This window comes from Xyrauchen texanus, chromosome 1 (genome assembly GCF_025860055.1).
Source record: "Xyrauchen texanus isolate HMW12.3.18 chromosome 1, RBS_HiC_50CHRs, whole genome shotgun sequence".
NCBI classification, from domain to species: Eukaryota; Metazoa; Chordata; class Actinopteri; order Cypriniformes; family Catostomidae; genus Xyrauchen; species Xyrauchen texanus.
The window spans coordinates 26,995,757-27,018,726 of NC_068276.1; the positions used below are offsets into that span (position 1 = coordinate 26,995,757).

Here is a 22,970-nt window from a genome sequence, read left to right on the forward strand (position 1 = left end):
TTCAGAAGCAATGTTAAAAGTCACTAGTTTTGTTATTATTTCATTTCATTATTTACCATGCTTTTTTTACTCACAATTATTTTACCTCTAAAATACTGAAGTTTCCTGAAATAATCACGTTCAAAACATAATTCTAAACATTTATTTTGAAAAATGAAACGCCTCTTAACCCGGAAGCATCCTGTCCGCCTGTCACGTCAGTAGTGTTTCGATTCAAGCTGTCAAGTTGCCGTGCAAGCTCACTGTAATTCAACGGAACAGCATTTGTGTTCATTTTAAAGAATAATTAGAGTGTCGTTTCACTTAAACATCATGAGGCACGCTTGTCTGCTAATTTTGGCAGTGTATGTAGCCTTTGTAGATGCCTCCGAATTAACATTTGAACTACCCGATAACGAGAATCAATGTTTTTATGAGGACCTGGACCAGGGAGCCAAGTTTGAAATGGACTTTCAGGTATCTGTGCTGCAATGTAACATCAATGCCTGATTTTAAGATGAAGAAATATACACATTTGTTGTGCTCGCATAATTTATTTTGTAATGCTGGTTAATTTGTCCCAGTTTTTGGTATTATTTCCCTGATGGCCAAAAACAAACATTACAGCTATTTTATGACCTACTCAAGTATGTTAAACATTCAGACAGGTTACACTTTTTATGTTATAAATTAGTGTAACTGCATTTCAGGAATCATTGAAAAAATGCCATCAATACCATGTATTTCTATGTATTTTCTTTTTCATACAGGTCATTGTTGGGGGGAACTATGATGTTGACTGTTTTGTGACAGATCCAATGAATAATGTCCTGTATCAGGAAAGAAAGAAGCAATATGACAGCTTTTCCCATACAACAACCACAAAGGGGGTGTACAAGGTTTGTTTCAGCAATGAGTTCTCAACCTTCTCTCACAAAACGGTTTACCTGGACTTCAGAACTGGAGAGGAGATACCATTACTGCCTGACATGAACAGGGCAACAGCTCTCACACAGGTGAGAAACTCGCAGGTACATCACATTCTCCGTTTGGATCTGTGTATATGCTCAGTTGATTGTAACCTCTGATTAAATCATGCAGATGGAGTCGGCCTGCATGTCCATCCATGAGATCCTAAAAGTGGTTGCAGACTCTCAGACGCGGTATCGTCTTCGGGAGGCTCTAGACCGAATCAGGGCAGAAGACCTGAATGAGCGTATTTCCTATTGGTCCATAGGAGAAGCCATCATCCTATTTGTTGTCAGTATTGGCCAGGTGCTTATGCTTAAGAGTTTCTTCAGTGAGAAGAAAATCTTTCTTGCTACCAGCACATAGACATTGTGCTCTTGTCTGCCTTATTCTACTCATTGAGGTAATCTGCTGATTTATCAGTCTGATCCCTTTAAAGAGGAAGTCTTGACTAATGCCTACAACCAACCAAACATTACCTCAATTTCAAAGAATGCCTTAACTTTGCAAAGGTCAAGATCTAGTGTAGCAAAATCAAACTGGTCTCTGTGTGCGCTGCTCTAAATAATACTGCAGAAACAGAAGGAACTGCTGGACTATTCGGCCACATCGTTTTTCTTAGTTTGTAGCACTGAATTAATTATTATAAAGTGTTCAGTGTTGTTGTTTTTTTTTTTGTTTTTGTGGAAAAAAATCTGCTTTGTTCCCTATAAATATTTCCTCATGTCAACTTGAAAGGCCTATATCTTATAAATACACCTTTATATATAAAACAAATAATTGTATTATGGTAGTTATAACAATATGACTGTGAATATATTTCTGCAATGCCCCTCTTTGAATATTCCTATCCACATTCAAAAGGAAAAATCCATGGGGACATATTTAACTATGTGGCCAAATATAAATTGCTTACTGAAATTCACAACTTACTTAATTGCAAATATTGTTTAACTGCCAACTGGATACACACCATTACAGATTTTCCCAGCTTAAAATGATCATGTATGTCTCATGTTTTATGACACTAATACAAACTTTAACTTAATGTGCAATTCAAAAGATATTTTGTCTACACACTACTAGCCTGTGTTAGTACTTAATAACCAATATGTCTTTATGCAGTGAGTCAGAGATAATGTTTGCAGTTTCAAATATCTATTACAAAGTTGTCCTTATTTCCCCATTTTGCTGCCCAAAGGGTAAATGGAAGAATAATTGGTTTGCAACATTCTTTGATTAGAATCTTTCATGAATACCTTGCTTTGAGTTGTTTAAATTGATGCCTCATTGTATTAAAGGAACAGTTCTCCCAAAAATGAAAATTATTTCATCATTTACTCACCCTCAGGCCATACCAGATGTGTATGACTTTCTTTATTCTGCAGAGCACAAAGATTTTTAGAAGAATATTTCAGCTCTGTAGATCCATAAAATCCAAGTGAATGGTGCCAAGAACTTTGAAGCTCAAAAAAGCACATAAAGGCAGCATAAAACTAATTTGAAAGACTCCAGTGGTTAAATCCATATCTATAGAAGTGATATAATAAGTGTGGGGGAGAAACAGATCAATATTTAAGTCAATGTTTACTATAAAACGCATCACCTACTGGTCAAGGCTGGTCAAAGGTGGAGGTTTAGAGTAAAAAAGGACTTAAATATTAATCTGTTTCTCACCCACACTTATTATATCACTTCTAAAGACATGGACTTAAACTCTTAAAAACAGTCTTATTGATTACTTTTATGCTGACTTTGTGAGTTTTGTTTGAATGTTCTGGCAACCATTCACTTGCATTGTATGGACCTACAGAGATGAAATATTCTTCAAAAAATCTTAATTTGTGTTCTGCAGAAGAAAGTACGTCATACACATCTGAGATGTTTTTTGAGTCTACTTAATATACTTAATATATAAAATAATCACAGACAAGTTAAGCAAACCATTGGTTGAGATGCCAACTTGCCAAGCAGAGCAGTATTTGTATCTTAAATTCGTGTCTTTCACCATACGTATTTTTACGTATTGATTTATTTTTAAAGGGAGAAAAACAGTGATCTCATGAGAGATTGATATCACTCGTCAGTCACATCTGAAAGAAATGAAAATGTACATGAAAGATTATGTCACTCAATGACTATTTTGTCACATCAGAATAGCCTATGTTATAAATGTGCCTGGCCGTAACATGCATAAGTAATGGTGTTGAATTAACTTATTCGACAGAAATAACTCAAGATCGTCGTAAAGCTTCACGCTGTTCTTTCTCAGATTTGGACAGTCAGATCAATCAAAACAAAAAAGACAGTGTTAATGGTCGTCCCGAAACAAATCTATATTGTTCGTCTAAACAGTTCTGATCAGTGACTCGCTGGCTTCCAGATTATGAATAAATTACCCCCCTAGCCCTCCCCAGAAATAATGCATGAATATGGATGGGCTGTTGTGCCCGAGTCTGTCAGTGCATTGGACTACCTCCAACGTTGGCAAGAAATCACCGACAGAGGAGACCACACCGTCCAGTCCAGAGGAAAATGATGGGGAGCAATGACTCAAACGGGCTTCTGATTACCGAGAAGGGTCTATCTGGCATGGCTGCAATGAGTGACATGTTGCGCTTTTCCTAAATGCTCGTCCCCTGCGACTAGACTGGCCAATATGTTGAGCCGACTCGTGAGCGGCAGTGATCGAAGTCTTGACAGGGAATTCAACTGTACAGTCCGACTGCTTGACGACTCGGAATACACTTGCACGGTTCAGGTCAGTTTTTACATGTTTTCACCCCCGTCACTGACACACGTGTCTCAATGCTGGCGGTGTTGATGCTGCGTATTCAAGCGGGAAAATCCTCGAGCGTTTGTACGACTGTGTGCATTGCACGAGGTCTGCAATGCGTAACGGATAATTAACGTGTTACGAAATGTTATTTGGCATGCAATATGAGTGAATCGGTGCTAGTTTGGTGACCCGTCGGAAGTCTATAGGGAGCAGTCACCTGTCACGTACCGCCAGACTCGTCGAGACCTGAGTCACATTCATCTGGGCACATTTGGCTCCATGCAGATAGGGTTGAAAAGAGAGACTCATTGAAAGGTTCCAGGTGCTACGTCACTGATATACCTACATATTTTCATTAATGAGTTTTCATCCTGCTGATGCATCGATTAAATTCCCTTCACAGATATTGAGGAACAATATCAGCTGCTGAAAGATTGTTGTAGTCAATGTAAGCTATGATACTGTAGTGGTGTTTCATATTTAGCAAATTTAGTGACAAATTGTGCATATTTTGATGCATTTCAGATCAATGTAATTGCATGTTGGTGACAGCACAAATCAGATATTGGAATCAATTTCTCGAGTACAATTTTTTCTTGGTACCCTTCTGTTCTTGGTAAATGATTGGATTATGAATATTACTCCTGTTGTGACTGCGAACAGAAATCAGCTTTCATCTGATTGGTATGGTGAATTACAAAATTTTCCCTGATAAGCAGTGGATGCTGTTTGCCCATTGTTTGGTAATAATACCAGGATCAGCTGCTCTACATTTACAACATAAATACAGTACAGGGTAGATTGTATTTGTTGTTACTGGTGTGTTATATTTCTTCCATGCACTGTATTCAATAGGGTTATTTCAGTTGAGTCATGTGCATACAATTTAATTTTTGCTGGGACAATTTATAATAGCTGATAGCCAATAGCTTTACAGCTGAGAGACCATTGCTTTTTCAAGTGTAGCCAATCACTACATACCTGCTTTTCATTTGTATCAGAGACTGGTACAGATTGAGAAGATTCATTGAATGTGTGTGTCTGGAAATGACAGTTTATGCATCAATCATACAACAGTCATATAAAGATGAAAGCTGAGCGACACAGGAAATCAGCATGTTTGTTTCGAATATGTTGCCACCCATATTCAGACCTATGTGCCAAATTCTGGGCAAGCGGCACCATGCGGTGAATGTTCATGACCTGACAGTTTCTTGCTCTGTGAATTTGATGTCACATCCCAGGTCAATATTTAAGTCATTTTTACTATAAATCTGCTTTCACACAGTCCTTTGTTCATATGCTCAAAGAATACAAATCATTATAAAACAGAAGAACAACAACTCTCATGAACATGCATGGGAGGGCTGTGTGAAATTATATTTATAGTAAAAAACCCTCACCTATCATATTGCTACAGAAGTAATTGATTTAACCATGGAGTCATATGGATTACTTTAATGCTGCCTTTATTTGCTTTTTTGGACCTTTCAAGTTCTGACCACCATTCACTTGCATTGAATGGACCAACAGAGCTGAACAAATCCTTATGTCTGCAGCCTGGGATGGCATGAGGTTGAGTATATGATGAGAACATTTTCAGTTTTGGTGAGCTATCCTTTAAAGGTTAGGTTTAGGGCTTGGGTTAGAGTTAAGCCCTGTACACACAGCCAACATTGTCACTTGGTGTTGCTAGTCTCTGTATTATGAAGTCGCTTGTGGGCTTTCCTACTGATGTCGCTCTAATATTATTGGTGGTCTGTACGCCTAGCCATAGTAGGCTTTGAAATGCTGATAGCAGATGATACCGATATCATTCTAATTTGACAAGTAAAGTTCCCTTGCCTCTAAACATAAACAATCTGCATGGGAAAGCATTTTATATAACCTGCAGTATTTCATTAGTAGTAGTAATTTCATGAACAAGACAAACGATCACTCAATATATGAATCAAACTCACTCAGAATGCTGACACTGTTTTCTATGCATTATATTATTATTAGCCCATATCCATGTATGCATTTACAGAAAAATGATATAGAACACTGAAATTGCTCATAGAGAATTTAGGGTGTGTTCACACATGGCAGGTTTGGTTCGATTAAAAGCGAACTCTGGTGCGATTGCACCTGAAAAGTGGGCCTCGGTCCACTTCCAAACAAACTCTGGTATGGTTCAATTGATATATGAACACAGCATGGATCAAAGACATCTAAACAGACCAAAAACATGTAGTAACTTGCCTAATACTGACCTCAAGTATACCTGGTTCTTCTCATCATAGGAGATATGTTGCCCATTACAGTTCGGTACAGGCGTCGGAACCGCCGTCCTTGCAGCATATCTTTGCTTGTGAGTGTTGATGTTTTGACCCTTTACACATTTTATTAGCTCTTTGTTTGTTCTCAGCTGGTAAAAATACCACCATATATACATGTATAAATATAACAAGAGTATTTCACCCAGCAGCCAGCATTGTTTTGGATGATCGGCAAGTTCCGTCAAAAAATATACGTCATAAAAGCTGTCCAATCAGTTTGAATTTTTTCCTGATGCTTTTGGTGTTGTATCGTTAGGTTCGGTGTTAAAAATGCCAGTGTGAACGCTAAGCGAACCAGGACTAAATGTATTATTTTCTTTTTTGGTCCGGACCAAGAGGATCAAGAGAACCGAGCTACAAGTGTGAGCACACACTTAAACTTCTCCGTCTTGCTTGCATTTGTCTCCAGAATCTTGCACTCACAGAGGACGGGTCACGTGAGCTCCAGTTTCTTCTTTCCCATTGGTAGTCACTCACAAATTTCGCATAAACGTAAACTTTTCTCAAATTTGTCGTGTCACTCACCACGCCAAATCTTGTTGCCAACAGTCACTGTCACTCGGGTCGCCGGAAGTCACTCTGCTCTCATTGAAAATGAATGGGAAGTCTCTTTGTCGCTCTGTATCGCTTTCACACTGGCAGAGTAGTACAGTTGCAATGGGAATGTGGTATGGTTCTCATGAGTACTAGGGTCAACTCTTGTTCAGGATGTAAAATCTAGCACATGTGTTTTAGTGGATTTAAGAAAGAATTACATCATCAGTTGCACAAAATCACACTCGTGCATCATAATTACCAGGGAAACATCATGGGACACATTAGAGTTGTGGTGCATTTTAGATACGTGCGTGAGTGAGCATGCAATGTAAACAGGGCTGCAAATGCATTGCTCACAACCAGCTGTCTCCTCAAAAGTGATTTACGAGCATCAGATAGTTGCATTCTGGACATGCACATCTGCTGTATCGTGGCATTCAACGCACAGAGGTGCAAATGTTGTTGTTCACTCTGGTGCGAATAATGACACAGAATTATAAGGTTAGTTCACCCAAAAATTCTCTCATCATTACTTACCCTCATGCCATCCCAGATGTGTATGACTTTATTTCTTCTGCAGTACACAAACGTGTGCGGGTTGTGGGTGGTTGGAGATATGAGAGGGCTAGTGGACTTCAGGGTGCACACTTTTTGTGTGGGCGCCTCATGCCGCCCTGGGCAGTTGCTCATGTCTCATGTTTATGCCTAAATCCACCCCTTTTCTCAGCGTGTCCACCGTATTTTGCAAGGAAAATAGTGTGGATTCCTTTAGTATCAATTAAATCCATTTGTACAGCTAGTACTTTTAATAATACATACTGTTTTATAGTCACTTTATACAGAGAACATTGAACTTTTATGTACAATGTTTATAATGTATGTCCAAATAAATATGTTTACTTGTATTGCATGTAGTTATTTTTGTATGTACATTTTATTGTGTGGCTGCTAATAATACATTGTTATTTCCTACACAAGAACAATAAAATTAATCTATTAACAGGATCATTTGTTCAGTCAACACTAAAACATTTAATGTAGGTTATAGCATTTAGATACAGATATTATGTATGTAATAGGGTTGCTCTGATATCAAAAGTTTGGCTTTGGTACAATACCATTTTCTTCTGGATTCCATGTTAAATGTTTTAATTAAATGTTAAGATCAAACTGTGTTTAAGCAAATACATACTGTACAGCTTTGATCAAATTAAAATATAATAATTTATAAATAATTATTTTTAGTAAAGCAAAAGATGAAAAACAGAGCTTTACACTATTAATGAAAACAATCTGTTTACCTGAGGCTGCCATGGCTGAATCACAACATGCTGATTTTCAGTACTGGTATTCAGCTTTTATGATATTGCTTACAGATAATAATAATACTAATAATATAACCATATAATATTATATTATTGTTATTATCAGAATAATTTCTATTACTAATATGTTTCTGTCGTAATGTCTTCAATTTCACCCATTCAGTTAAATAAAGCTTTCATTTCAGCAGGACTTTTATTTTGAAAGACCTTTGAAGTTTCCTGTTTCTGAAACTTCCTGTGACTAGTGAGCTGAAATCTCAGGTGAAAAAGGTAGTTTGAGAGTTCACAGCCGATTTTACACTAAACACACTGCTCTGCAGCTGCATACTATTGGACACAATTAATAAAAATTTAGCAGTGCGTGTGAAGATGGCAGAGCGGAGCCTCTCATTCGCTCTGTGGCGTGCGGCGCATTTGACTATATATTATTTAATTAAATTACATCCTTCTGCTGTTTAATGATCACATTTGGCCATATTGAGACTTTTTATTATTATTTTCAAATAGTTTTTGATTTCATCTGAAAACTCTCACATTACATTTCATTTTGCTAATGGCAGCATACTTTAATATAGTACCAAAATTAACAACATGATGATATCGTACCGGTATACCGCGTAACCCTAGAACATAAACTAACAATTATAAAGCTAGATGAGCTTACTACACAGTCATCTCCCGCAAAATAATTGTACTTTATCCAAAAAATAGCAGAGTCTGTAATACACGAGCATCCAGCTGTATGGACCTCTCCTGTATCTGCAGTAAATACATCATCTCGATACAACAAACTGTTCAGGTACCGACTAGACTCAATATATGCTTTAAAATAAACATAATTATCTACAGTTCTCAAAACATGTCCAACTTTACAGCTGTGAAGGCACTAATAGGCAAAATATCTTTTCAGGTTAGTTTGCTCAGGTTCTTCCATAGATGGATAAAGACTTGACAAAATAAATAAAAGGCTTCTATTTGCGATATTTGGCCATCATACTCAAACCCATTATAATTAACAGATAGGTGGGGAAGAACAATATCGCCTTGCTATAATTCTGTGATCATTTGTTCTCAAGTTAATTTTAATACTGCGTTAGTACGTAACATAACGACTGTTTATGCTTAACCGGAAGTCTGCCCACATTGCCTGCAAAGCGTCATGGGACTCAATAATATTGTGGATAAGATTATTTATTGATTATGGGATGGGTGATGCCACTTTTTTCCAATAATTTAATGTGTGTCTGGGAATGTCAGTTTCGAATTGTGACATTCCAGTGTCCTTGGAATTCTGTGTGAAGTTGTGGTCTCCATGGGAACAGGCTGATTCCATCATCAGTCTCCAGCTGCTCCTGCTCTCGTCAGGCAAGAAGCAGACAGGATACTTGCACACGTGTGCACACACACACACACACACACACCCTTGTCTCTTACACAGAATTAATTCAAACATGGCGGGTGTGCATTGCAATTGAATGTATGGATGAGACTGTGATTAAGGGAGAGACATAGAAGAACAGAGTACACAAGAGAAATGGAGGAAAAGAATGTCTATTCTCCCTGTCCTTTCCTCTCCTTTACCACTTGGGGTTGTTCTCTGTAATTGATTGAGCAGGACAGTGGAGTCTGGTTAGTGATGAAATGCTTATTAGTGAAATATGGCCTCTCACATTCGAGAGACTGCTGACTGTGTTTAGCTCCTGGCAGTCACACACATAGAGGCCAGATATTGGAGACACATGCACATATACCTTCATTACAGAGCTCACCTTTTGTTAAGGTCAGCAGTTGCCTTCGAGGTACAATATATTTCACTACTTCTTATTTAGCCACACATATTACAACATTCTACTTTAATACAGTTGAAGCCAGAAGTTTACATACACCTTAGCCAAAGAAATTTTTTCACAATTCCTGGCATTTAATCGTAGAAAACATTCCCTGTCTTAGGACAGTTAGGATCACTATTTTATTTTAAGAATGTGAAATAGTAGAAATAATTATTTATCACATGAAGTTTACATACACTTTGTTAGTATTTGGTATCATTGTCTTTAAATTGTTTAACTTGGGTCAAAATATTTTGGGTAGCCTTCCACAAGCTTCTCACAATAAGTTGCTGCAATTTTGGCCCATTCCTCCAGACAGAACTGATGTAAATGTGTCAGGTTTGTAGGCCTCCTTGCTCCACATGCTTTTTCAGTTCTGCCCACAGATTGTCTATCGGATTGAGGTCAGGGCTTTGTGATGCCACTCCAATACCTTGACTTTGTTGTCCTTAAGCATTGTCACTTGGAAGACCCATTTGCAACCGAGCTTTAACTTCCTGGCTGATGTCTTGAGATGTTGCTTCAATATGTCCACATAATTTTCCTTCCTCAAGATGCCATCAATTTTGTGAAGTGCCCCTGTCCCTCCTGCAGCAAAACACCCCCACAACATTATGCTGCCAACCCCATGCTTCACGATTGGGATGGTGTTCTTCAGCTTTCAAGCCTCACCCTTTTTCCTCCAAACATAACAATGGTCATTATGGCTAAACATTTCGAATTTTTTTTTCATCAGACCGGAGGACATTTATCAGAGGGCTTTTTCTAGATGGTTTTGGAGCAGTGGCTTCTTCCTTGCTGAACAGCATTTCAGGTTATGTTGATAAAGGACTCGTTGTACTGTGGATATAGATTCTTGTCTACCTGTTTCCTCCAGCATCTTCACAAGGTCCTTTGCTGTTGTTCTGGGATTGATTTGCACTTTTCCCACTCAACTACATTCATCTCTAGGAGACAGAATGTGTCTCCTTCCTGAGCAGTATGATGGCTGTCCGGTCTCATGGTATTTATACTTGTGTACTATTGTTTGTACAGATGAACCTTCAGGTCTTTGGAAATTGATCCCAAGGATGAACCAGACTTGTGGATGTCCACAGTTTTTTTTTAGGTTTTGGCAGATTTCTTTTAATTTTGTCATGAAGTCAAGAAAAGAGGCAATGGGTTTGAAGGTAAGCCTTAAAATAAATCCACAGGTTCACCTCCAATTCAGTACATCTCCTATCAGAAGCTAATTGGTTAATTGTCTTAAGGCTTGACATTTTCTGAAGCTGCTTAAAGTCACAGTTAACTTGGTGAATGTAAACTTATGACCCACTGGAATTGTGATATAGTCAATTAAAAGTGAAACAATCTGTCTGTAAACAATTGTTGGAAAAATTACTTGTGTCATGCACTAAGTATATGTCCTAAACGAATTGCCAAAACTATAGTTACTAATATTAAATCTCTAATGTGGTTAAAACATTTGTTTTAATGGCTTTAACCTACGTGTATGTAAACTTCAAAACGTCAACTGTATCTATTCAGATCATTCCATAATAAAGTGTTCCTCATTATCCACGTCCACTCCTAATTTTGTCCACTTTAGCATTGTTGCTTTTGATGGTTTCCTCAACTCATCTATTTTCACAGTGTTTTTCCTGCAATTGTTCTGAATGGAATTATAGAATCACAATAACTTAAAATAAACTCATAATAGTGTCCAACTTTGTTTCTTCCTTTCTATCAGAACAAGCCTGTTTCTTTTCCACTAAACCGATGGAACGAAGCATCTTGTTTTGAATTTAAAATCTTCAGTTATTATTGTGCTTTAGAATAATCATTCAAATGCAATTCTATTATAAACTCAACTCTCTGTGTAATTGTTTTGTTCAATGACCTTTGGGTATGGCTAGTTCCTCTTCATTAGATCAAGCTCTCTCCTCAAGTCATGCTCAATCAACAAATTACCTTAACCGATAGAGGGAAAGAGTTGTCACTAAGTGCAAGATACTGTCGAATATTAGTCAGTATAATATGCATAAAGATTCACTGTATCTATTCCATAATGGGACTGCCATCATAATGTGCAGAAAAAAGAAAAAAAAGAAATTCTGCTCTGTAAAGTTAAAGAGTAGATTTAGAAATAAACTGTGCTCAAAATTGGCAAGTTGTTTGTACACCCTATATCAATTGGTGTTAATAATAATCTTATAATACTACCGTAGTGTTATAAAAAAAGGTTGTTTTTCTATATCTCTTTCTTTAAGTAGCCAAGCAATTTCATTAAACTACCCATTGAAGTGACTTTAACCTGTATTGTCTTAAATGTTTTGCATTAAGATGTACAGCATAAACTAAAGTCATTCAAATTTTAATCTCTACAACTATCAGACAATGTAAAGGGTTTCCTGTATCTGGCTACTTCAATTTTTCAAGTACTCTCCTCATTTCCCTGCAGCAGTGACAGTGCTTGTCTTACTGACTTTGTTTCTGACTTGAGCTAATGTTATGAGACAAACAACAAACCAACAATCAGATAAACTGAATGTCTTGTCCTCCACAATTTAGTGTCCTTGTCAATGCTTTGAAAAATTGAAAGACGTTTTAGCTCACTGACTGATTTTTTTGTTCTGTGACAAAAGGACCCAAACGGTTATAGTTTCTGTTTATCTATAATAGTGGCATGCTCAGATCCCCAGCTGAATATCTCTTTGTTGCATTATTTTGCTCTTGCTCAAATGTTGCCTATAAGACGATCCCCATCTCTAGGCTATAATAGATAAGATGATTAGATAAACCTAATCAGGAAGAAAATGCACTGGGATGCTAGCAGTAATTTTGTAAAGACATTCTGAAGTTGCTTATGTGCTTATCCGAGAATATCCAGAGGACTTTGCCTGGTTATCTCAAAGCAAATAAATATTTGTTTATATAATTTTTTTTATTAATTTCTCTGATATATACAGTATATATACTGTGTGTGTGTGTGTGTGTGTCTGTCTTTGTGTGTGATGGAAATTAGCCTTTATTGAACGGATCAAGACGTGCTTGCCCCGAATTAGTGGGAGGAACCTCCGTAGGGCAAGAAATACAGCCAGCAGCTCTAGGCAGTTGATGTGCCAATGCTGCGGGGACCCTTTCCAGGAGCCAGCGGCTGCGTGCCCATTGCACATGGTGCCCCAACCCTGTTTGGGGGGGTCTGTGGTGACCAGGATGCGTCAGGACAACAGAGGTCTGTCCAGGGTTTGAATCTGGCGGCAGGTGGGGATGATAAACACACCGTGCGTGCTGCGGCGCCATGCCCATCTCGGGACTCAAGTCTGGGGACAGTGTTGAAGCAGTCTCATATGCATAATCCCCAGTGGCGCGACCACCGCGGAGGATGCCATATGCCCCAGGAGCCTCTGGAAATGTTTTTAGTGGAAGCGCACTACCATTGAGACTGAGACTAACTCTAACTCGAGCTTTCTCATTTCCCAGTTGACCTGATGCTCTAGGCATGAAGCCTGTGGGCGCATAGTAACTCTCGGGAGTGGGCCAGGATGAGCCAGTCATCGAGGTAGTTGAGTATGCGGATGCCCACTTCCATCTGGCAGGGCAAGGGCTGCATCTGGGACCCTCGTGAGGACGCGAGCGGACAGAGACACGTCGAAGGGGAGGACCTTGTACTGATATGCCTGGCCGTTGAACGTGAACCGTAGAAAGGGTCAGTGTCGAGGCAAGATAGAGACGTGGAAGTATGCATCCTTCAGGTCTACTGCTGCGAAACTCACAAGTCCAAGATCGGTCATAAGCCACCGCCTTTCTTAGATATGATGAAGTAAGGGCCGTAGAGACCTTTCTTCATCTCGCCTGGAGGTACAGGCTCTATCGCGTCTTTAAGTGGAAGGATCGCGATCTCCACACGCAGGGTGTTGGCGTCTTCGCCGAGCACCGAGGTAAAGCGGACAGCGCTGAAAAAGGGGGCGGGGGCCTGGCAAACTGAATCGCGTAGCCGAGTCGGATGGTCCTGGCCAACTAGCGCGATGGGTTGGGAAGTGAAAGCCATGCATCCAAGCTCCATGCGAGGGGCACTAAGGGGACGATCGTTTTCAACGTACCTGGCAAGGCTTCGCGGCGGGGCAGGTAGTGTGGCGTCGGGAGGCAAAAGCGCGTCCGTTTTTGTTCCATTACTCACCCTCATGCCATTTTCTAAACCCATATTAATTTCTTCTGAGAACTCAAGAGAAGCTGAAACTGCTCTTACAAAGTAAACAGTGGGCACAGGCTTTCAAGCTCCATAAAGGACAAAAAGCTCCATTACAACACTATAAAAGTGTCATGTTTAGATGTGTTTTTGTTCATGTTTTGCTTCCATGTCTTTTATTTTGAAAAGTTCCTTATTCTCAAGTACTGTGATGTCCTGATTTCCCTCCATGTTCTTGTGTCTTGTTTTCATTGGTTTATTGTTTCATTAGGTCTACAAAAAGTAGTCCATATGACCAAATTCTGAAGCCATACGATAGCTTTGTGGGAGGGATAGAATGAAATTTAAGACATCATTCTAAAAATATTAGCTCTGCTGTAGTTTTCATATCTACTTAAGCGTCACCTACGACTTGAAAGATTCAAGTCTTAGAGTCATGACACAGTTTCCAAGGCCTTTGACAAAGCAAACCAAAAAATTAAAATCTAACATTTGACAAATTAAGTTCCAAAAGTTGTCTTTGATGAGTCCTGTGTCCTATAGAACTTGTACTGCACTGCTGAAAAGACAAGCATTGCTGCTCACCAGCATATGTTGTGTTTTGGATGCTGGGGTTTACGCTGGGTTTCTTAAAGGGATAGTTCACCCAAAAATGAAAATTCTCTCATATATATGCTCACCCTCATTCCATCCCACATGTGTATGACTTTCTTTCTTCTGCAAAACACAAAGTTTTTAATAATATATCGGCTCTGTTGGTCCTCACAATGCAAGTGAATGGTGACCAGAAATCAGAAGGTCCAAAAATAACATAACAGAGGCATAAACATAATCCATATGACTCCAGTGGTTTAATCCATATCTTCTGAAGCGATATGATAGGTGTGGGTGTGAAACAGATCAATTGTAAGCCCTTTTTTCAACACTTTCAATTTCACTTCCATATTCTGGTGTTGAAGTGTGGTGTTACACTTTCAAATTCAGCCACTGACTGGTAGGGGCTTGTCAAAGGTGGAGCTTGATAGTAAACGAGGACATAAATATTGATCTGTTTCTCACCCAAATCTATCATATCGCTTCAGAAGATATGGATTAAACCACTGGAGTCATATGGATTATTTGCATGCCTCCTTTATGTCATTTTTGGACCTTCTGAGTTATGGTCACCATTCACTTGTATTGTGAGAACCAAATTTTCATTTGTGTTCTGCAGAAGAAAGTCTTATACATCTGGGATGGCATGAGGGTGAGGAAATGATGAGATAGCTAAAGAAAATTATCTCTTTACCTATCTTAACCAGCAAGTGTCCCTTTGTGAACTAGCTTCATCAGTAAAACTAGCTAGCACCAGCATCAAACCAGCACTAACTAGCATAAACCATGAATGCTCCTAGACAGGCAGCTGTTTCCAGTGGCACCTGGTGTTTGCCTTTACTTGTAAGCCAAGCATAAACACTAACAATTTCAGTAAAAACAGCAGCCATATTTAGACCATCATTTTTCAACACCAACTGCGCTGTCTACAACATGCACGACATGATGCACAGTTTCTGCTTTGCTCATCTATACTCAGTAGACTGTATAGGGAAAGAGAAAGGCCATTTTAAAGACAAACTAAAAACTTTAGTGAAGACATGTGACATCTGAAAGCTAAAACTGGAAGACATAACTGTCAACTCCTTCAGCTGGAAACAGATTTACCTTTCTGTTAAACACAGCTGTAGTAACGACATTAAATGTGAAAAAAGAGATATACCTGCCTATACTTTTTTGGGGAGGGCACTTTTCTGGTCTACAATAAATTTCACAAGTTCACAGGTTCAAATAGCCCTGGAGTGCTTTAAGGTAAACAGATTTTGCATGCTGTCCATAATGGAGGGGCTCGACCGCAGAACTGGGCTTGAGCTCTTTTCTGCTACACAAGAGCAATACTCAACAGTGTTGGGTAACGTTACGTAATGTTAATGTTCGAATATTGTATTATTCCTTAAAAAAAAATTACTTAATCAAAAGTTTTTTTTTTTTGGAAAGTAAAGTGTTACTTTTGCGTAACTTGTTTATCACAGCCACGTTCTCTTCTGCTATGCTATGTATTCCATATAAATAAGCCATGCATTGCACACAAGAGACATTACAGGTCATAGCCTACTAGCTACTGTACAGCACTCATGTCAAAACAACATCGTAAACAAACAGATATTTATAAAGTAGGTCGTCACGTCATATTTATAATAAAGTATCAATAACATGAATATGCATGATTTGTTTTCCATCAACACGGCAGCCAAAATGAATAATGAAGAATAATCACTGTCTTACCTAAAGCAGCAAAGTCCAACACTTGAGCCTGCATCATATCTGTCATCATGTGTGGTGCCTATTGACAATGTCAGAGTCAACTTGAGATAAAAATTCAGTGAGGAATGCCAGTCTAACATGTTCAAGGAATAAATCTGATGAATAAATAAATATTTTTCACTTAAGTCATCTCAGTGCACTCTTGTTTTGAGCTGATCCACGGTGCAGAAAGATGCCACAACTTCAAAGGCACATGTTGATACAACCAAAATGTAATAAAAATGGTTTGTTTCATGAATCTAAGTACTTGTTTACTATAAAACAAAAATGTTGAATATTTTCAGAAACTAAGACATTTTCTCTGTGTACACAATCGATGTAGAATGTTGTTCAGGGCCACTGATCCAAAGTCTTTTCTCATCCCATTCTCCCAGTTACAGGGATCTCTAACACAGTGCAGTTCAGCTGCATAAGTTTGTGAATTGAGTGAGTATTTCATCCTGTGTATCCTGTCGTGGCCAGTGGAAGACTAGTCTTATAATCACTCTGCCTAGACGCGTTTACTGATTTTTTTTTAATGCAGTGTGTATCAACGCATGAATCACACGCAATTTCACTCAACTATATGTTGACCTCATATAATGCTAAAACACGAAGTGTGCATGCACGTTAGCGAGTTGATTGACAGACGATGTCTGTATCTAAAAGGTTATTGGCTCTTTTACCTGCAATGGCGGGACTTCCTTTCTACATCCATTGACTGTTGGATGCTAGAGCTCCTTGGTTGGGCGTTCCAGTTTCTCCCACTCATTTAAATAGAAGTGACTCGTTTCTGATAAATAGTCTCTGGACTCACACTCTATAGAACTACAATACCCATCATGCACTACATCTCCTCCCTGAAGTTTGCAATTTTACTCCTGTGGCCTTTGGTATCCACATATCTTTGGCCATAAAGTGTATATTCTGAGTGAGCTCAGAAGTTTTCACATTAGCAGGTAAGTTAGATTGAGAAAGAAACAGAAAGAAGAGTGGCAGTGCTAGTCTACACATAGTAATCCTGATAAGAGAGTAGCTCAGAAGACCTTTTACTCATAGAGAGAGAAAAAAAATAATTTTTTCATGGGAAATCCTTAAGGAATGTACAATTATATTACATCTGCTGTAGTCTAAATTGAATAATTGATTAAACAAGTAAGTCCTGCGAGTTGACATTTTAGGACTTCATAGATTTTAATCTTAGGCTATAGTAGTATTTGGGAGAATTGATACTGTTCTCTGTGATCATGGTCGCAGAAAAGCTCAAATCACACCTTTACCTCTCAAGAGATTTCCCTTACCCTTGAAACAAAGGCATATTTTATATATATTGTTTCTGGCTGGGACAAAATGTGGTTCAAGGAACGAAAACAAAAACCGAAATGGAATGCAATTTTTAAAAGAACGTAACCAAAAACTGGAACAAAGTGATTTTCAGTTGTTCTGGAGTAAAAAAAATATTTTTAAGTTCTAGTAACTGGTTATAACCGGTTAATTTTGTTCCAAAAAATGTTTCATGAAACCAAAGCCCAAAGGGTTTATTACAGTACATTGTTGGAACTACACCACCTCATCTTGCCCCAAAAAATGAAAAGTGCTTTGAACCTGAAGGAAACTGCTTTCTTTGGCAGAACACATATACTGCTCCTCTAATGAATGAGTGCTTGCTCAGCCCTTGATGCACGAGTGGGTGGCAATTCTAAACTTTCAAATATGCTGTAATTTAGATGAATATGCCGGTTTGTTTTAAAACGTGTAAGAATAACATGTATATGTATATTAAGCTGCCAATTTTCTAGAGTCAATATAGTAGTCTGACTCACTGGACAGTGAGCGCGGAGAGGATAAAGAGACTGCAAACGGGCATAAAAACGAATTAAACAACAAATAAACATGCGAGTACATGTGCTGAGTCGTGACAATCAGATGGTGTGTGGAGCGATAGAGACTGTTTGAGCGATCATGAGAGCTATTAGTTTCACTCACTTCAACATGAGCGCTCTCCAGGTGCTCTCAATATCTCACCAGTCACTCATCTCAGTGCTATTCCCAATTTAATTGAGGATCCCAATTTACAGTAAATCATACTGATGTTGTTTGCAATGCCTCTAATAACAGATATAACTGTTTATTCTTAAATAACATCACCATGTCTTCACTCAATTAGATATTTAATACTTAATAATCACTTAATTCACTTAATAATTCATGGTTTTTTACCATACCAAAGGTGGTAAAAAAATTATAAATACTAATGACACCTCAAAGAAACAGTTTTGGAGCTAGTACTAGACAACTTTCTTATCTTTCAACGTATCTTTGAAATTTCTTGATTGGTGCACCACAAGTTTTGAATATTTAATCTTCAGTGTATCATACATTGTTTGTTTAGTTTCTGACATGAAATCGCTTCCCAAATAATGACCACAACTTCTTACCTGAAAAGCAGTCACAGAAACCTTTTTGAACTTGTGCTGAGTCTGTGATATCTTGAGGTTTCACTCTCCCCATCTGCCATAATTCACCTGCATGTGTTGAACATGCTGAACAAATTCTGAAAAGGGATAACCCTCTAGATTATGGCTTAAGGTGTCTTGATAAGCAAGCCTGCTAGTACACTTCTGTCTGTGTAGATACCTGTTTTGAGTCCTTGAAGTTGCTGTTATGATCCTGTTTTATAATTTTTGAACCCTTCTGAACCGCTTTTTGCAGATAATATATAGTTATATACCACAGTTAGTTCCGGGTCCTCGAATCGGATTGGGCGAGAGACGTTATATGAGCACTGATGGTGTGACAGCATCAGCACTCAGACGCTTCACTGTGTGTGTATCACACCGCGTTCATACTGTTCTAAACTAAAGTGTATCTGTTAGGAGTTACTGTCATTATTTTTTAAATTACATATGTTAGCCAGCATGTGTTGGCAAAAGATAAATTTTGTGTGCAATATGAACCAGTTGGTGACGTAAAGTGAATCCGTTAGTCATTGTTTACATAGAACTGCACTCCGTGATCGTTGTATTACTAATACATTACCAAAAGCTTTAAACGGGCAAATTCAGGATTAAGGCTCATGCTGAGAGACACAACAGACTGATTTATAACAGAACTCAAGTGCTTACCTTTTATCAGAGTTTCCGCATTGCCAGCATTCCACATGCTGTTCAAAATGGCGGAGGACATCGCTGTTTCTGAAGTGAATGACTCACTGTAGTGAATGACTCTTGCGCACCGGCTACCGCAAAATAGAGAGGAATACCCCCTCTTGGACGTCTATTTTCCACTGAGAAAGTGGACAGCATCTCTGATTAGGTGTGGCAACAGGTGATTGCACACGCTTCGTCTCTCCCTTTCTCTCTCTCTCTCTCTCTCTCTCTCTCTCTCACACACACACACACACACACACAGACAAACACACATCTTGCCATCTGTCCTTGTTTATCCAATAACTTGTTAGAAACAGCACAAGCCATGATACTATTTCTGAATTGAATTTTTTTAATGACTAACGGAGGCTTGGAGGCATCATTTGTTTTGAACCAGCAATGGCAGATTCTGATTCGTCGCGTAAGAAAGTAGTTCCATACACAACTTGTGTTTTTAATGACCATACTCAGTTTTTCCAAATTTTTTTAAATGTTCTTGTTCATTGAACTGTTGTATATAACAGTTCAACACTCGGCCTGCGGCCGAATCACAGCAGTGCTGATGTAGGGCCATATCGCACTCTTACTTGTGTGATATTGCTTAAATATATATATTTTTAAATCCAACTTTCCTGGGTATGGCACATGACCCATCTTTATGGTGGTAGATTGTGAAAAGAACAGTGACATGCTCCTTCTCTCCGTAGTGCTAGGGTCTTCTCCTTGGGTAAGAGACACCTTTAGCCAACCTTTTTTTTATTTTATTTATTAATTTTTTTTTATTGCAAATTATCAAAACAGTAACACATACAAGGTAGTGAGACACATATACAATACAGAAGAGAGAAAAAGCACAAAAACAAAACAAAAACAACGAAATACAAAACAGCCCAACACAGTCATCGATAAAGTGGTGTATGTAGGCACATGAGATCCTTTCTGTGACGCAAGTATAGATAGGGGCAGTCCGGTAGTATCAGTATAGTTTTAGTGAGGGTATTAATCACCCCAACAATCACAACAACAACAGCAATATATTAATATTAGTGGTGATAGTATCAATGATAATATTTATAATGATAATTCATGACAATAATAGGAGCATTAGCTCTAGTAATCTATAATAATAAAATAACAATACATTTAGGTCAGTCAATAATGTCACCGTACCTGCTCTAAACTCTAGGTCAGGGGGCTGATCCACAACTGCCAGTGAGCACAACCCACAGACAACTCCACCCCCCTCCCCACACAGACACCGATACCTCTCCTCTATTCAATAATCCGATTCCCCCTCACCACCGCCAGCGACACCCAACCCCCGTAGTTAAGCTTCTAGGCTCCATTGAGGTTTCCTCTAAAAAGTACATCTCCAAACCATCTCCAAACCAAGCTCCCTTAGTCTGTTTGTGACTTGACATAACCAAAATGTTATGGGTGGTTGGGCCTCTTACCCCCCTTTTTCTTTTTCCTTCTTTTTCCCCCCCTTTTCTTTCTTTCTTCCCTTCCATGGCTTTGAGCAAGGTGTGCGCTGGTTAGCTCCCCAGCCAGAGACAACACATCCAACCTAGGTATCAAATCAATATGATTCTTTAATGCTGAGGAAGGGATCTGGCCAGAGGCAGTGAAAGGGAAGGGCCAGTCACTCCAATCACTGAGTCTGTAATGATTATGCCAACAGGATATGCCAGTTGCACCCACCAACAGCACCTAGAACAGACGCCCGACCCAGACCATTTATATTTTTAACAAAATTGTATACATATTTATACGTAATATTTTCTGAATTGTCATTTATATAGAAAGAGAGAGGAAGGGAAGACTAATCATTCTATAATAATAATAATAATAATAATAATAATATCAATATCATCATCCCTACTACCACCATCTTCAATAAAAAAAAATATATATATTTTTTTTTAAATAGCAATAATATGCAGATTTTAAATAAAATAAAAGTACAGCTTATCGAACATTATACATATACATGTATACATACATACATATACACACACATACACATACATGCATGTATTCATACACACATACCTACATATTGTTATGTATACCCTGTCTTGTTCCACTGTTGCCCTTTTGTTTACCATTTTTGTCACTTTTGTACTCCTTAGTTTTCACTTTTGTCCCTTTTGTAGCTCCATAGTCTTGTTTTCCCTCGTGTTCACTGTTCATTGTTTTCACCTGCCCTTGTTAATTTGCCTTTGGTTTCTGTTAATCACCTTGTCATCTAGTTTGTGTTCTGTTTGTTCATTGGCCCCTTTGTCCCAGATTCTTGTATTTAAACCCTGTCTGTTTGTTCAGTCTCTGTCAGTCATTGTTTGATTGTTTGAATGTGGTTGGATGTTCCTCCCAAGCCTGTGTTCCCGTGTTTCTAGTTCCTGTGTTTTCTAGTTTTATGTTTGTTTCCCCATCGTGGGTGTTCCTTTGTGTTTTGTTTAATAAATAAAGATAACTGCATTTGGATCCTCAACCTTCGTCTGCCTTCTCCTACTTCCACAACCGTTACAGAACGACTGACCTCAGAGACTCCAGAACCTTACAGGTCCTCACCCCTAAAGCCTCCTACGGCACCACCACCCTCAGCTCTGCCTCCTGAGCCTTCCTCAGTTCCGTCTCCTGAGCCCACGCCAGCCCCGGTCTGCGAGCCAGAGCCCACGCCAGCCCCGGTCTGCGAGCCAGAGCCCACGCCAGCCCCGGTCTGCGAGCCAGAGCCCACGCCAGCCCCGGTCTGCGAGCCAGAGCCCACGCCAGCCCCGGTCTGCGAGCCAGAGCCCACGCCAGCCCCGGTCAGCGAGCCAGAGCCCTCGTCAGCCACGGTCAGCGAGCCTGAGCCAGCGCCAGCAGCCTCGACCGTCCCTGAGCCAGCGCCAGCAGCCTCGACCGTCCCTGAGCCAGCGCCAGCAGCCTCGACCGTCCCTGAGCCAGCGCCAGCAGCCTCGACCGTCCCTGAGCCAGCGCCAGCAGCCTCGACCGTCCCTGAGCAGCGCCAGCAGCCGTGACCGTCCAAGAGCCAGCGCCAGCAGCCGTGCTCGTCCAAGAGCCAGCACCAGTAGCCATGACCGTCCAAGAGCCAGCACCCCTTGAGCCTCCCAGGGCTCCTCCTTCCGAGCTTTCCAGAGCTCTGCCTTCCGAGCTTCCTGAGCTTTCCAGAGCTCCGCCTCCCGAGCTTTCCAGAGCTCCGCCTCCCGAGCTTTCCAGAGCTCCGCCTCCCGAAGCTTCCAGAGCTCCGCCTCCGAGCTTTCCAGAGCTCCGCCTCCCGAGCTTTCCAGAGCTCCGCTTTCCAGAGCTCCACCTTCCGAGCCTCCCGAGCTTTCCAGAGCTCCGCCTTCCGAGCTTTCCAGAGCTCTGCCTACCGAGTCTTCCAGGGCTCCTCTCGAGCTTTCCAGAGCTCCGCCTCCCGAGCTTTCCAGAGCTCCACCTTCCGAGCCTCCTGAGCTTTCCAGAGCTCCGCCTCCCGAGCTTTCCAGAGCTCCGCCTCCCGAGCTTTCCAGAGCTCCGCCTCCCGAGCTTTCCAGAGCTCCGCCTTCCGAGCCTCCCGAGCTTTCCAGAGCTCCGC

The 22,970-nt window shown here is 39.8% G+C and overlaps 2 protein-coding genes across 2 annotated transcripts in view; both read left to right on the forward strand.

Moving 5' to 3' along the window:
- Positions 1 to 204: 204 nt before the first annotated feature.
- LOC127644729 (transmembrane emp24 domain-containing protein 3-like) lies at positions 205 to 2,257 on the forward strand. Its single transcript, XM_052128104.1, has 3 exons — positions 205 to 456; positions 750 to 995; positions 1,081 to 2,257. The coding sequence occupies exons 1-3, from the start codon at positions 313 to 315 to the stop codon at positions 1,312 to 1,314; spliced, it is 624 nt and encodes a 207-aa protein (XP_051984064.1). The 5' UTR covers positions 205 to 312; the 3' UTR covers positions 1,315 to 2,257.
- Positions 2,258 to 3,465: 1,208 nt separating this feature from the next.
- Positions 3,466 to 22,970, forward strand: part of LOC127644324 (FERM domain-containing protein 5-like) — a 65,990-nt gene continuing 46,485 nt past the window's right edge. The window contains exon 1 of the mRNA XM_052127489.1: positions 3,466 to 3,709. Within this exon, the coding sequence (XP_051983449.1) occupies positions 3,608 to 3,709 (102 nt within the window). The 5' untranslated portion in view covers positions 3,466 to 3,607. The remainder of the gene's footprint in view (positions 3,710 to 22,970) is intronic.

Bases quoted from the DNA above. Each gene is read 5' to 3' on its own strand.
- LOC127644729 (XM_052128104.1), top strand. From the start codon at position 313: ATGAGGCACGCTTGTCTGCTAATTTTGGCAGTGTATGTAGCCTTTGTA. The intron at 457-749 runs GTATCTGTGCTG...TTTTTCATACAG, and splicing joins AGTTTGAAATGGACTTTCAG to GTCATTGTTGGGGGGAACTA. The intron at 996-1,080 runs GTGAGAAACTCG...TAAATCATGCAG, and splicing joins GGGCAACAGCTCTCACACAG to ATGGAGTCGGCCTGCATGTC.